Source organism: Vicia villosa, unplaced genomic scaffold (genome assembly GCF_029867415.1).
Source record: "Vicia villosa cultivar HV-30 ecotype Madison, WI unplaced genomic scaffold, Vvil1.0 ctg.001235F_1_1_1, whole genome shotgun sequence".
NCBI lineage: Eukaryota > Viridiplantae > Streptophyta > Magnoliopsida > Fabales > Fabaceae > Vicia > Vicia villosa.
Genome location: NW_026705542.1, coordinates 162829 through 175491, shown reverse-complemented (window position 1 = coordinate 175491; position 12663 = coordinate 162829). Strand labels below are relative to the sequence as shown.

Below are 12663 nucleotides of genomic sequence, written 5' to 3'. Positions count from 1 at the left end.
TTTTTGTTCTTTCTATTTTTTTATAACCTATTTTTTTATAACCTATTTAGCTTCTCTTTTCTTAAGAGTTTAAAGGTAGTGCACTGACAGTGTAAACAAACTTTACACATACAACCAATCAAAATCATTACACTTGCCATGTCATATTAGTTTTTTTGAATTAAAATTGTGTTTTAATTGGATACATGGTTGTGATTGGTTGACAGTGTAAAAATATTTTACGTTGTGCATATTCCTATTTCTCTTTTCTTAATCTCACTTTCTATTATAAAATTATTTCCTAAGGAAAAATCATTTACTAAGGGAAAGAGAGTGAAATTAAATGAAATATAAAAATTTAGAAAAGAAATAAAAAGAAAAAGAGGAAAGTGATCAAAACAAATTGAACGGTACCCCTTTATGAGTTGCATTGCAATGTCTGGTCTCTCCACTCTAATCAACACAGACAAAAAGATGAAGTTTAACAGAATTTGACAAACAAACTTTACTAGTGACTAAAGATGAACAAAGAAGAGACAATTGAGCAATCATTATGAACGAAGCTTTCTTAATAACCATTTCTTTCTCAAATTCGAATCCAACGCCAGAAACATTCTTGCTCTTTTTTCGTCTTCCAAAAAATCACATGCATCTAATATCAGATCGTCATCCAAGCCCGGTATAGCCTGAAGCACCGTCATAACATTGCCTACAGAAAAATTATCTTCTTTCTTAGTTTTATTGGAAAGTGATGTAACTGCAACTGCCATATGTTTCAAGGCAACTGACACTCCTTCGTTATAGTTGTTTCTTGCTTTCTTCGGCACATTCAAGGCCGGGGAGGTTTTAGTTTGATGTCTTTTTTTCTGACTAGTAATGTTTTTTCCAACACTCGCAAGCAATGGTTCTTTATCTGTATTTTTCGGAGGCTGAGTTTTTCTGGTAGAGTTTCTTTCCCCATCCTCATTATCTGCGTTTGCCGGAGGCTGAGTTTTTCTGGTAGAGTTCCTTTCACCGCCTTCATTATCTGCACTCGGTCGAGGCTGAGTTTTTCTGGTAGAGTTCCTTTCACCGCCTTCATTATCTGCATTCGGTCGAGGCTGAGTTTTTCTGGTAGAGTTCCTTTCACCGCCTTCATTATCTGCATTCGTCAGAAGCTGAGTTTTTCTGATAGAGTTCCTTTCACCACCTTCATTATCCGCGTTCGTCAGAGGCTGAGCTCCTTCAGTAAAGTTACTTTCACTCCCTATTTGCAATGTTGCATTATGGAGAGGCTGACTAATCGTATTTCGAATAAAATTATTTTCACCACCGATATGCAATCCTTCATTAGGGAAAGGCTGCATAATGTTATCTCTGCTAAAACTATTTTCACCACCTACATGCAATGCTGCATTATGGAAAGGCTGAATAATGGTATCTCTGGTAAAATTATTTCCACTTCCTAGATTCAAAGTTGGGTTAGAGGATGGCTGAGTATCTCTGATCAAATTATTTTCACTGTCTATATGCAATGTTGCATAAGGGAGAGGCAGGGAAATAGTATCCCCGGTCAAATTATTTTCGCCACCTATATGGAATGTTGCATCAGGGAGAGGTTGCGTATCTTTGGTATAATTACTTTGATCACCTGTGTGAAATGCTGCGTAAGGGAGAGGTTGAGTATCTCCGAGAAAATCATTTTCACCGCCTATATGCATTGATGCATTAGAGTCTGGGACAGAGTTCTTGCCGTTATAAGGTTTCTTTTCAAGATTTGACTTGCAAGCTGCAGGAGCTTCATCACGACATACGATGCACATGCCAGAATAAAAAGGCATGCTTTTAATTCTGTAAAGCCGGTACTTGTGATTTACCTGCAATTACAAGTAGGTGACTGAAGTAGAAACTAAAAACTAAACCAACAAAAAGAAATAAAAATAATTGAGAACAGTTCATACCCTGATGCATTTTTGCCAAACTTGGTCATCAGCCACAACCTTGTGTTGTGTCTTGTCCCAACTGAAACCTTCTTTGCCAAGGAGGACATTTATAGATGAATAATGCCTCCTTAGGACATTGAAACGGTTTTTCAACACAACCTTACCATAGTGACATCCAAACCTATCATTAAATGACTCAGCCATGTCTCCCCATGTTTGCCTCGTGAATGTACGGCCAACCTTGTTCCCTTTACGCACCTGGTCCAACATAAGTTCAACAAAAACTCGGTCCATCATCGGAGACCAGTCTATTTTACTTTGACTATGAGTAAGGGGAGTCTGATCATCCACTCCTTTACCGGTGCTAGTCTGGTCATCTCGTTCTTTCGAAGCATTTTCTGAGTAAAAGTTAAAACCATTTAAACATTATGAACGGATTTGATGAATAATGATTACAAGGAATTTCGCTAAACAATAATATTTAATGAACAATTCATTTGTTTTTACCTTCGTATTCAAAACCTTCGTCAAAACATGAAAGGCTGTATCTCCCATCAGCAACTGCGTGACCATAGATTATGCATAGATCATTATAACACGGAGCAACTTTTTTTCTAAAAACATGAGCATCAGGGTGGGCCTGCAACATAAAAAACATCACAATTGTAACGTAAAGGTTTCTCAGCAGTTTTGAAATATTTGACGACAGTGTGTACCTTAATATACTCTTCCCATGTTTTATCATTAGCAGTGATCATGTTTAGTGTCCCGTCCCATTGGAATCCGTTTTGACTAACTATTGCTTTTATTTCATAGTATTGTTTTTTGAATCGCTTGTAACGGTTCTTCAACACATCTATATCATACTTAAACCCAAATTTATTATTAAATTGTTCAGTCATGTCTACCCACGCTAATCTGGTAAACACTTTGCCTGTTTTGTTGCCTCTGTGAACATGGGACAGCAAAAGCTCAAGAAAATATCGGTCTTGAGATGGAGTCCAATTAGCCCTCGAGTTGTCTAAATTCATCGATGAATCATCCCCCATTTCATTACCTGCAACTCAAATATATTACATTCTAAAAAAACCATGGAGATCTTCCCCTTAATCTATAAGGGAAACATTGCCATATATAATTAGTTATACATTATACATCAAATATTCAAATTCGAAATCTACCTTGCATAACTTGATCCATCGCGGGTACAAACAAATGTCAAACAAGCTTGAAAGAAAACTTGTTCTCAATGCATCCTCCTTTCAACCAACCTGACCATAAACAAATTCCAACTTAAGGAACAATAATCTACCTTGAATTACAAGCTATTTTCATAAGCTACCTTGAAAAGCTTACGAAATACGTAATCTTTCTCAAATGACTTCACAAGTGCTTATGCTAGTAATAAGATCAATTAAGCCAATCCAAACACTCCCTAAGTTAAATTATAACAAATGCTTCCTCCAAATTGATGGTACCTCAATACTCGGAGCACACTATCACAGTGATCTTAACCCTAATTCACCACAGAGAAAATTCATAATGGACAAAGGTTCTAACTTGCAGTTATAAATCTCTACACAAAAACAACCCCAATTCCTTTTCTGAGAAAAATCAATTTCACATCATGGATATAAAAGTTGAAAGTGTTTTCATGACTCAAATTATAAAAAGTTTGAATTTTTAGAAGCCAAACGAGGAATACGAAAAAAGGGCTTGTTCAGAAAACCCTCAATTTCGATTTTTCTAAACAATTTTCGACATTGATGAATGAATGCGAGAACGATTGAACCCTAATTCAGTGTTTGGATGCGGAGGAAAATAATGAGTAATTAAAAACGAAAAGAAAGAAAATAGAAGTAAAATTTGGGACTTACAAAGAAGAAGAAACAAACAGCGGCGAAGGATATGAGATGTTGGAGAAATGAGAAGGAAGGAAGTCGATAGACAATGGTAAAGCTCTTGTTTGGATGCACTCCTTGTCTCATTCCTGCCACGTTTTATTTCTTTTATATATATATATATATATATATATATATATATATATATATATATATATATATATATATATATATATATATATATATATATATATATATATATATATATATATATATATATATATATGGAGTATATCAAGTGAGAGCATTTTATAATGAGAAGAACAAGTATCAACTATTGGATTCATCAAGAGAGAATGTTAATGCATTAATGTGGCTATTAATTTCTCTCTCTTGATGAATCCAATGGTTGATATTTGTTTCTCTCATCTCTCATTAAAAAAATGCTCTCACTTGATATGTTCCATATATATATATATATATATATATATATATATATATATATATATATATATATATATATATATATATATATATATATATATATATATATATATATATATATATATATATATATCAAATGAGAACTTTGACTATAATGAGAACTGAGAACTTTTAATAATAACCACTGGATTTGAATTAATGGCTATCATTATAGCCAAAATTTTCATTTGATACGTCATCATATATCCCATATATATATATATATATATATATATATATATATAAATATATATATATATATATATATATATATATATATATAAATATATATATATATATATATATATATATATATATATATATATATATATATATATATAGGGAGCGTATCCAATGAGAACTAATATTTATATGAGAAACGAGAACTATTAATATCAATTATTGGATTTCATTAACGTTTAAGATTTAAAATTGTTAATATGAAGATCACCTCACAAAATTTTATCTGTTAGGCTCAATATTTAAAATTTCCATATGAAGAGATTCTTAGAGAAAATAATTCTACTTGATGAATTAATTATTATTAAAATATTTTTTTTATAAATATACTTAATTTAAGGATATAAAGATAAAATATAATTCAAATATATTTAGTATTTTAATTTGAAATTAAAATTATCTAAAACTATAATAATATTTTTCAAGACTAAAAACATAATCCAAAAATATTTTTTTTTTTAAATAAAATAAATATTAAAATAATCATAAACATAAATTGTATACTCATCTTACTAGTATTAAAATTATTTTTAAATAAATATATGATAATTTTCTTTAAAAATCTTAACTCTTAAAATTTAATTAAATTAAAAAAATATTTTAAAGTTGTATCTTGCATGTTATAAAATTATATTTTTGTAATTTATTCTGATAAATTAATTGTTGTAGACTTATTTTAAAAACCGAACAAGCTTCCCAATGATTTAATACCAATTTAAACATGGTTCAATATTTACTAAATATTATGAAGTAAGAAATTTAAGAAAAATTATAATTTAAGGAATGAGCTATGTCATTAGACATTAGTGTAAGATTATTTTTTTAGTAAATTTTATTACGATAATTAAATTGTTATTAAAATATTGGAAGACTTGTTTGGTTTTAAAGTAAGTTTACAGCAATTAATTTATCAAAATAAATTATAAAAGTAAAATTCTATAATATGAAATATATAGTTTTTTATTGTGTTAAAATCAAACTAATTTAAAGGGTTAATATTTTTAAAGAAATTTATATGACATAGTTTTATTTAAAAATAATTTAAATACAAGTAAAATGAGTAAAACATTTATGTTTTTGATTATTTTAAAACTAATTTTATTTTTCAGAAATTTTCTTTTGGAATAATTTCATAAATGAGCTAAGCGATTATTATAAAAGAAATTTTAGTAAATGTTATTACGATGATTAAATTGTTATTAAAACATTGTGATGCTTGTATGGTTTTCAAAATAAGTCTATAACAATTAATTTATCAAAATAAATTATAAAAATATAATTTTATAATATGCAAGATATAGCTTTAACATAATTTTTTTAATTTAATTAATTTTTTAGAGTTAATATTTTTAATGAGATTTATGACATATTTATTTAAAAGTAATTTCAATACTAGTAAGATGAGTATTCAATTTATGTTTATGATTATTTCAAAATTAATTTTATTTTAAAAAAAATATTTTGGGATTATGTTTTTAGTCTTGAAAAAGATTTATAGTTTTAGATAATTTTAATTTCAAATAAAAATACTAAATAGATTTGAATTATATTTTATATTTGTATCCTAAAATTAAATATAATTATAAAAAATATTTTAATAATGATTAATTCATCAAGTAAAATTATTTTCAGTAAGAATTTCTTCATATGGAAAGTTTAAATATTGATCATAATAGATAAAATTCAATGAGGTGATCTTCATATTAAAATTTTTAAATCTTAAACGTAAATGAAATCCAACGATTGATATTAATAGTTCATGTTTCTCACATAAATATTAGTTCTCACCGGATACGCTCCCATATAAAAGACGACTCAAGTGAGAACACTTGGTTATTATGAGAAATGAGAACAATGAATCACGACCATTAAATTTTGATTTGTTGATTTTAATGGACTGGATTGGTTTCTCTTTCTATCATACTTAATATTTATTTTAAATTAACATAGAAAGAGAAACCAATCCAATTCATTAAAATCAAGGCTAAATTACACTTTTGGTCCCCCTGTTTTAGGTTTTTCACGATTTTGGTCCCCCTATTTTCTTTTTAAACAGTTTTGGTCCCCCATCCCAATTTTGATGCAACTGTTCATGTACTATTCATGTACGAACATGTACTGTTCATGTACGGACATGTACGGACATGTACTGTTCATGCACTATTCATGGACAAAATTGGGATGGGGGATCAAAACTGTTTAAAAAGAAAATAGGGGGACCAAAATCGTGAAAAACCTAAAATAGGGGACCAAAACTGTAATTTAGCCTAAAATCAACAAATCAAAATTTAATGATTGTGATTCATTGTTCTCATTTCTCATAAAAATAAAGTGTTCTCACTTGAGTCGACTCAATGTCATAGAACATAGAACAGGGGCTTTAATGTAGAAGTTTTCATTTTAAGGTCTGCGGAAAAAAAATTTAAGAGGGGTAAACCAAAAACATGCATATATGACAGGGGGCAAAAGTCATTTAACCCTAAAAAAAACTTCATTGTATATAAAATGGTTAAGTATTTTGAAATAATGATCCTATAATCTTTATTTACATTCATATAACTAGTATATAACCCGCGCGTTGCGCGGTTGACCCATAATATATTATTATTATTATTATTATTATTATTATTATTTTAAACTTCAAAATTTTAGATTATTTATTTGTTTTCGGAATTTTTTTAAATGATTTTATTTAAGTAATTATTATATGTAGTTTTATAAACAGATATTTGAGAAAAAGTTAAATTTTAAAAAGAATATAGAGGATCACTTTATTATATGCTCATAAGATTTTTTTTCTAATGAGTTTATTCAAATATTATTTTATATATGAGTTTATTATAATATTTGAATATTATTATAGAGAATTTTCATTGATTGATAATGTCATTAGTATAGTACAATGAAATTTATTTTTTTAGAGTTACAATTTAAATTGATAAATAATCATAAATAGTGAGAAAGATATTTTAATATTTTTAATAAGTCATTAATGGTTTAATAGAAATTTAGGTTAGTATTACAATTAGAAAGAAATAAGAAACAAAACTTCATAAAAATTAAAATGATAATTAAATATTATCAATATGTACTAATTATAGTGTAAGAATCTTGATTGTTAGAAATAGTTTGTCATAAACGAATAGAATATATTTATAAAGAATGACAACATCAACCATTCGATGTTGATGTACCACAAAAACATTTTGAAATTAAGATTAAGGAAATTAATTCAAAGAAAAATGATAAGTGGAAGAAGTCCTAATCTATTTGGTATGGTTATATTCGAAAGAAATAATAAGTGGAAGACGAAAATTAAACAAAAATAATAATATAATTGGTATGGTTATATGTGGGCGAAATCATATGTATTATTGTTATAGAAATTTGGTTATCCAAATTAATGAATGATTGTAAAAATCGTATATTTTAATATTCATTAAAAGATTGTTATTCATAGACGCCTACAAACTTTTAAATTGGAAGGCCTATAAATTTATGTGCATCTTTATTATAAGAATACTAAACAACATATATTTATATTCTAAAGAAAACATAAGTAATGTCATTCTAGAATTGTGAAGAAGGAGGAAGGAAATTAAATTTAAAAAAATTAAAAATCAATACAAAAAATAAAAACATCTTAACATATGCAAATATATTATTGTTTCTGGAATTTAGATTCTCTAGACGATTGTAAGATACATATATTTCAATATTGATTCTAAGATTGTTATTTGTAGGAGCTTGTGCGGATTAGACTCTCATTCAAATTGTAAAACCTGCAAAATTATAATTAGAAATTATATTAACATAAACGTATATATTATTGTTTCTAGGATTTAAATAAAAAAACAAAGGAAATTAAATTAAAAAAAATTAAAAATCAATACAAAAAATAAAAACATCTTAACATAAGCATATATATTATTTTTTCTAGAATTTAGATTCTCTAGATGATTGCAAGAGACGTATATTTCAAAATTGATGCTAAGATTGTTGTTTGTAGGAACTTCTGCCGATTAGACTCTCATTCAAATTGCAAAACCTACAAAATTATAATTCGAAATTATATTACAAAATATGAATACGAGTATAAATTAATTTGAATATGATCAAAATAATATATATGAAATAAATTTAAATACGATCAAAATGATAAAATAAAATTTATTCGGAAAAACATGGACATGAAATAGATTTGAATAGATGTAAAAAAGATGAAACCATCCAAGAGATTTTGGATTGGATTATAAGATAAAGATACAAAAATAAATTCTTTTTTTGAATCGGCGAAGAATAGTAGATGATTGCAAGAGACTACGTTCCATGTGTTTGTCAGGTTATGCATGAATTCTAAAATATACGTGTGAGGAAGAAAGTGACAAAAGTTTATCTATTTAAGGTAGAAAATAAAATGACTCGATTAAATGATATTATTATTGGCCGTTTCATAAAACTATTCATTTTATAAATATTAATTTTTGCAATAATTATAAAAATTGTAACTGATTTTTGTTCCAAAAATAAATTGTAATTAAAATACAATGATGATAACATTAAAAACTAAAAGAAAAAAATATATAAGTTAGTAAATATTATTGAAATACATTTTTCAATAAAATAAATTGAGTAAAAATATAATGATTGGTTAATTTATATAAATTTTAAATTACTACATTTTTCTAAAAATATGTCTAAAACGGTTATTAAAAACTTTATTGGTATTATCCAAAAAATATTATTTGTAGATTTTAAAAATAATATTAGATTAAAATATAACTTTAAACATTTTTTTTATCACTTCAAAATTCGATATCTCTAATTTATTTACTAATAAAACTTATATTTAAATACAATGATTAAAAAAAAATTGTATATCATATTATAAAGTATTAAAATAAAATGTTAATGAATTTTAAACTATTATACCTGTTAATCTTTAGTTCTTTTTTAAGTTATTACTTTTAAAATATTTTTTCTACTTCAATTCTTTAATATATATATATATATATATATATATATATATATATATATATATATATATATATATATATATATATATATATATATATATATTATATTGTTATATTATTATTTCATTTATTCCTCATAAATTTCTAATAATTAAAATGATTTGTTACTTTATATAAACTCTAAATTACTATATTTTTCTAAAAATGTGTGTAAAATAGTTATTATAAACTTTATTGATATTAACTAAAAACATATTATTTGTAGAGTTTAAAAATAATATTACATCAAAATATACCTTTTAAGATTCTTTTTTTATTTTATCACTTCAAACTTCGAATTCTAAAATTTATTTATTAATAAAATTTATATTTAAATACAATATTTAAATTTTTTGATATTATATTATAAACTAATAACATAAAATGTTAATACATTTTAAACTATTATATCAGTTAATCTTTAGTTCTGTTTTTAAATTATTATTTTTATAATATTTTTTCTACTTCAATTATTTAACATATATATTTTTGTTATATTGTTAGATAATTGTGTTATTTATATATTTCTAATAATTATTAATATAGTGTAAAATATTATAGCTGAGTGCATAATAGATAAATAGTTATATTTTTTATAAATAATAGTATTTTTAATTGTGGTAGTTAAATATTATATTATATAATATATTATATTATATTATATTATTACTATTTTATTATTAGATGAATATGATATTATAATTTATTATTTATATTATTATTATTAATAGTGGTAGTTGAATATTATATTATTATTATTATTATTATTTTATATTATTATTATTAATAGTGGTGGTTGAATATTATATTATTATTATTTTTGTTATAAATATAATTGTTATTATTTTTATTATGTTTATTATTATTATTATAGTTATTATTATTATTATTTATTTTTCAATGTAGGGACAAATTAGTAAAAATATAAATTAGGGTTTGTGTTGAGAGTTGCTACAAAGGTGACATGTGGCTAAAATTTGTGTTTAGAGTGGTTATCAAGGTGACATGTGGCTAGGGTTGCCATCATGACAACCTTGCATTTATATATATTAAGATTAAGATAAGATGTGTATATTTCTTTATAAAAGATATATTTAATTTATTTTAAATTTTAAATTTTATTTTTAAATTAATAATTGACAAATTAATAAACGAATGAAAATTACGTCGATAATGTTTAAAAAATTAATAATTATTTTTAAGATGATTATTTTCACTTATCAGCCCTTGTTGGTATTTTTAAGTTGATTATTTTAATGCACAAAAATAATTTTTATCAAAGTAATATATAATAATATATTAAAACGGTCATAAACAATGGATAATCAAGATGGATTATCTAAGTATATTTAATATAAATAAATATTGTTGTCTAATAATAAATAAAATATTTGCACAATTTAAGGAGTATAATTAATTTTGTATGAAAAAATTACATCTAAATTTTAAGAAAGTGTCATTCATTTATAACATTAAGAAAATTTAGTAATGTTATCATCAAAATACATAATATTGATCATAACAATTCTTGTTCTAACAAAGAATGGCTTGATGAATAAAGGGTAAATTGTTTCTTTAAGATCAAGAAACACACAAGGGTAGAAAAGATGATAAACACGAAGAACAACAAGGATTGGTTATAACTGATATTCTTTCCTTTCTCCTTAAACCAAGATTACAAGTTACAAGAATTACAAATAACTCTCTCACCCTAAATTAGGATTTGCAGTATGCAATGATGAGAGACTAGTATGCTATTTATAATGAAACCTAACATACTAAACTAATGGGTGTCTAACGACCTAACACCATTCCCTCAATAAGATATAAATGACACTCGTTTATGTTTATGTTGGGCAAGTTCCTTCATATCATTTGGTTTTGTCATTTGAGTTATGTTATCAAATATCTATATAGTCTCTTTTGTGTACCATTTTAGATATGTGTATATTAGGTTCTATTACATATTTTGTAAAGAATGTAATTTTGTATGTATAAAGTAAAACGTTCTTGTCTTGTTACATATGTGCATATAGATTATGTCACAATAATATTTAAAAAATATATATATTTTACAACAATAAATGCTATTATAGGTAGTCGATTTTGTTAGAACAAGATTTGTTCTGATCAATATTCTTAGTTTTGATGATAACAAGGATATGAATTTTGTGTGAGATAATGTGGTACTCTAATACATTGCAATTTCCCTTTCAGGAAATATATAAAGAGTATGCACAAATCAGCGCTCAGAAGCTTTGTCTCAGAAGGTTCAGCATGCAACTTCAGAACATGGTCTGGCAAGACATCAGAAGATGGTCAAGGCAGAATCAGAACATGGGTCTATGGAAGCATCAGAAGAACTTGAGATCAGAAGCAGAAGCACTGAAGTTCTCATGGTATCACGCTCAGAAGCACTTCAAGGTCAGAAGACAAGAAGATGCTATGCACCAAGCTGTTTGACTCTGATGATATTCAAATACTATATTCACAAGCATCAGATCAGAAGAAAGTACAAGTGGCAGGCTACGCTGACTGACAAAAGGAACGTTGGAAGCTATTAAAGGCAACGTTAGTAGACACGGCGTGAACAAGGCTCGAGGTAGTTGACAAAAGCGTGAAACATTAAATGCAATGCTGTACGGAACACGCAAAGCATTAAATGCATCCAACGGTCATCTTCTCAAACGCCTATAAGTATGAAGTTCTGATGAGAAGCAAGGTTAACAACTCTGAATCAAATTCTGTGAATATTAACTTGCTGAAACGCTGTTCAATTCAAAGCTCAGAAACTTCATCTTCATCAAAGCTCACTACATTGTTGTTGTAATATATTAGTGAGATTAAGCTTAAACGTTAAGAGAAATATCACAGTTGTGATTATAGCTTTTCAGAAGCACTTGTAATACTCTTAGAATTGATTACATTAAGTTGTAAGGAACTAGAGTGATCGGTTAATCAGAATACTCTAGGAAGTCTTAGAGGTTATCTAAGCAGTTGTAACTAGAGTGATCGTGTTGATCAGGAAACTCTAGAAAGTCTTAGAGGGTATCTAAGCAGTTGTTCTTGGAGTGATCAAGTTGTGATAAGAATACTCTGGAAGACTCAGTTGCGGACTAAGTGGAAAACCATTGTAATCTGTGCGATTAGTGGATTAAATCATCAGTTGAGGTAAATCACTCC

At 26.3% G+C, this 12663-nt stretch overlaps 1 protein-coding gene across 4 annotated transcripts; it reads right to left on the bottom strand.

Moving 5' to 3' along the window:
- Positions 1 to 369: 369 nt before the first annotated feature.
- LOC131634118 (uncharacterized) lies at positions 370 to 3887 on the bottom strand. Of its 4 annotated transcripts, none has more exons than XM_058904778.1 (6): positions 3779 to 3887; positions 3083 to 3172; positions 2618 to 2958; positions 2409 to 2541; positions 1920 to 2299; positions 370 to 1835 (listed from the first exon to the last, which is right to left on the bottom strand). In XM_058904778.1, exons 2-6 carry the CDS (start codon positions 3099 to 3101, stop codon positions 531 to 533), a joined length of 2178 nt encoding a protein of 725 aa, XP_058760761.1. In that variant the 5' UTR covers positions 3102 to 3172; positions 3779 to 3887; the 3' UTR covers positions 370 to 530. The 4 variants fall into 4 exon arrangements, with proteins under 4 accessions (XP_058760761.1, XP_058760762.1, XP_058760763.1 ...); XM_058904779.1 differs by lacking the exon at positions 3779 to 3887 and adding an exon at positions 3244 to 3729; XM_058904780.1 differs by lacking the exon at positions 3779 to 3887 and adding an exon at positions 3258 to 3729.
- Positions 3888 to 12663: the final 8776 nt, after the last annotated feature.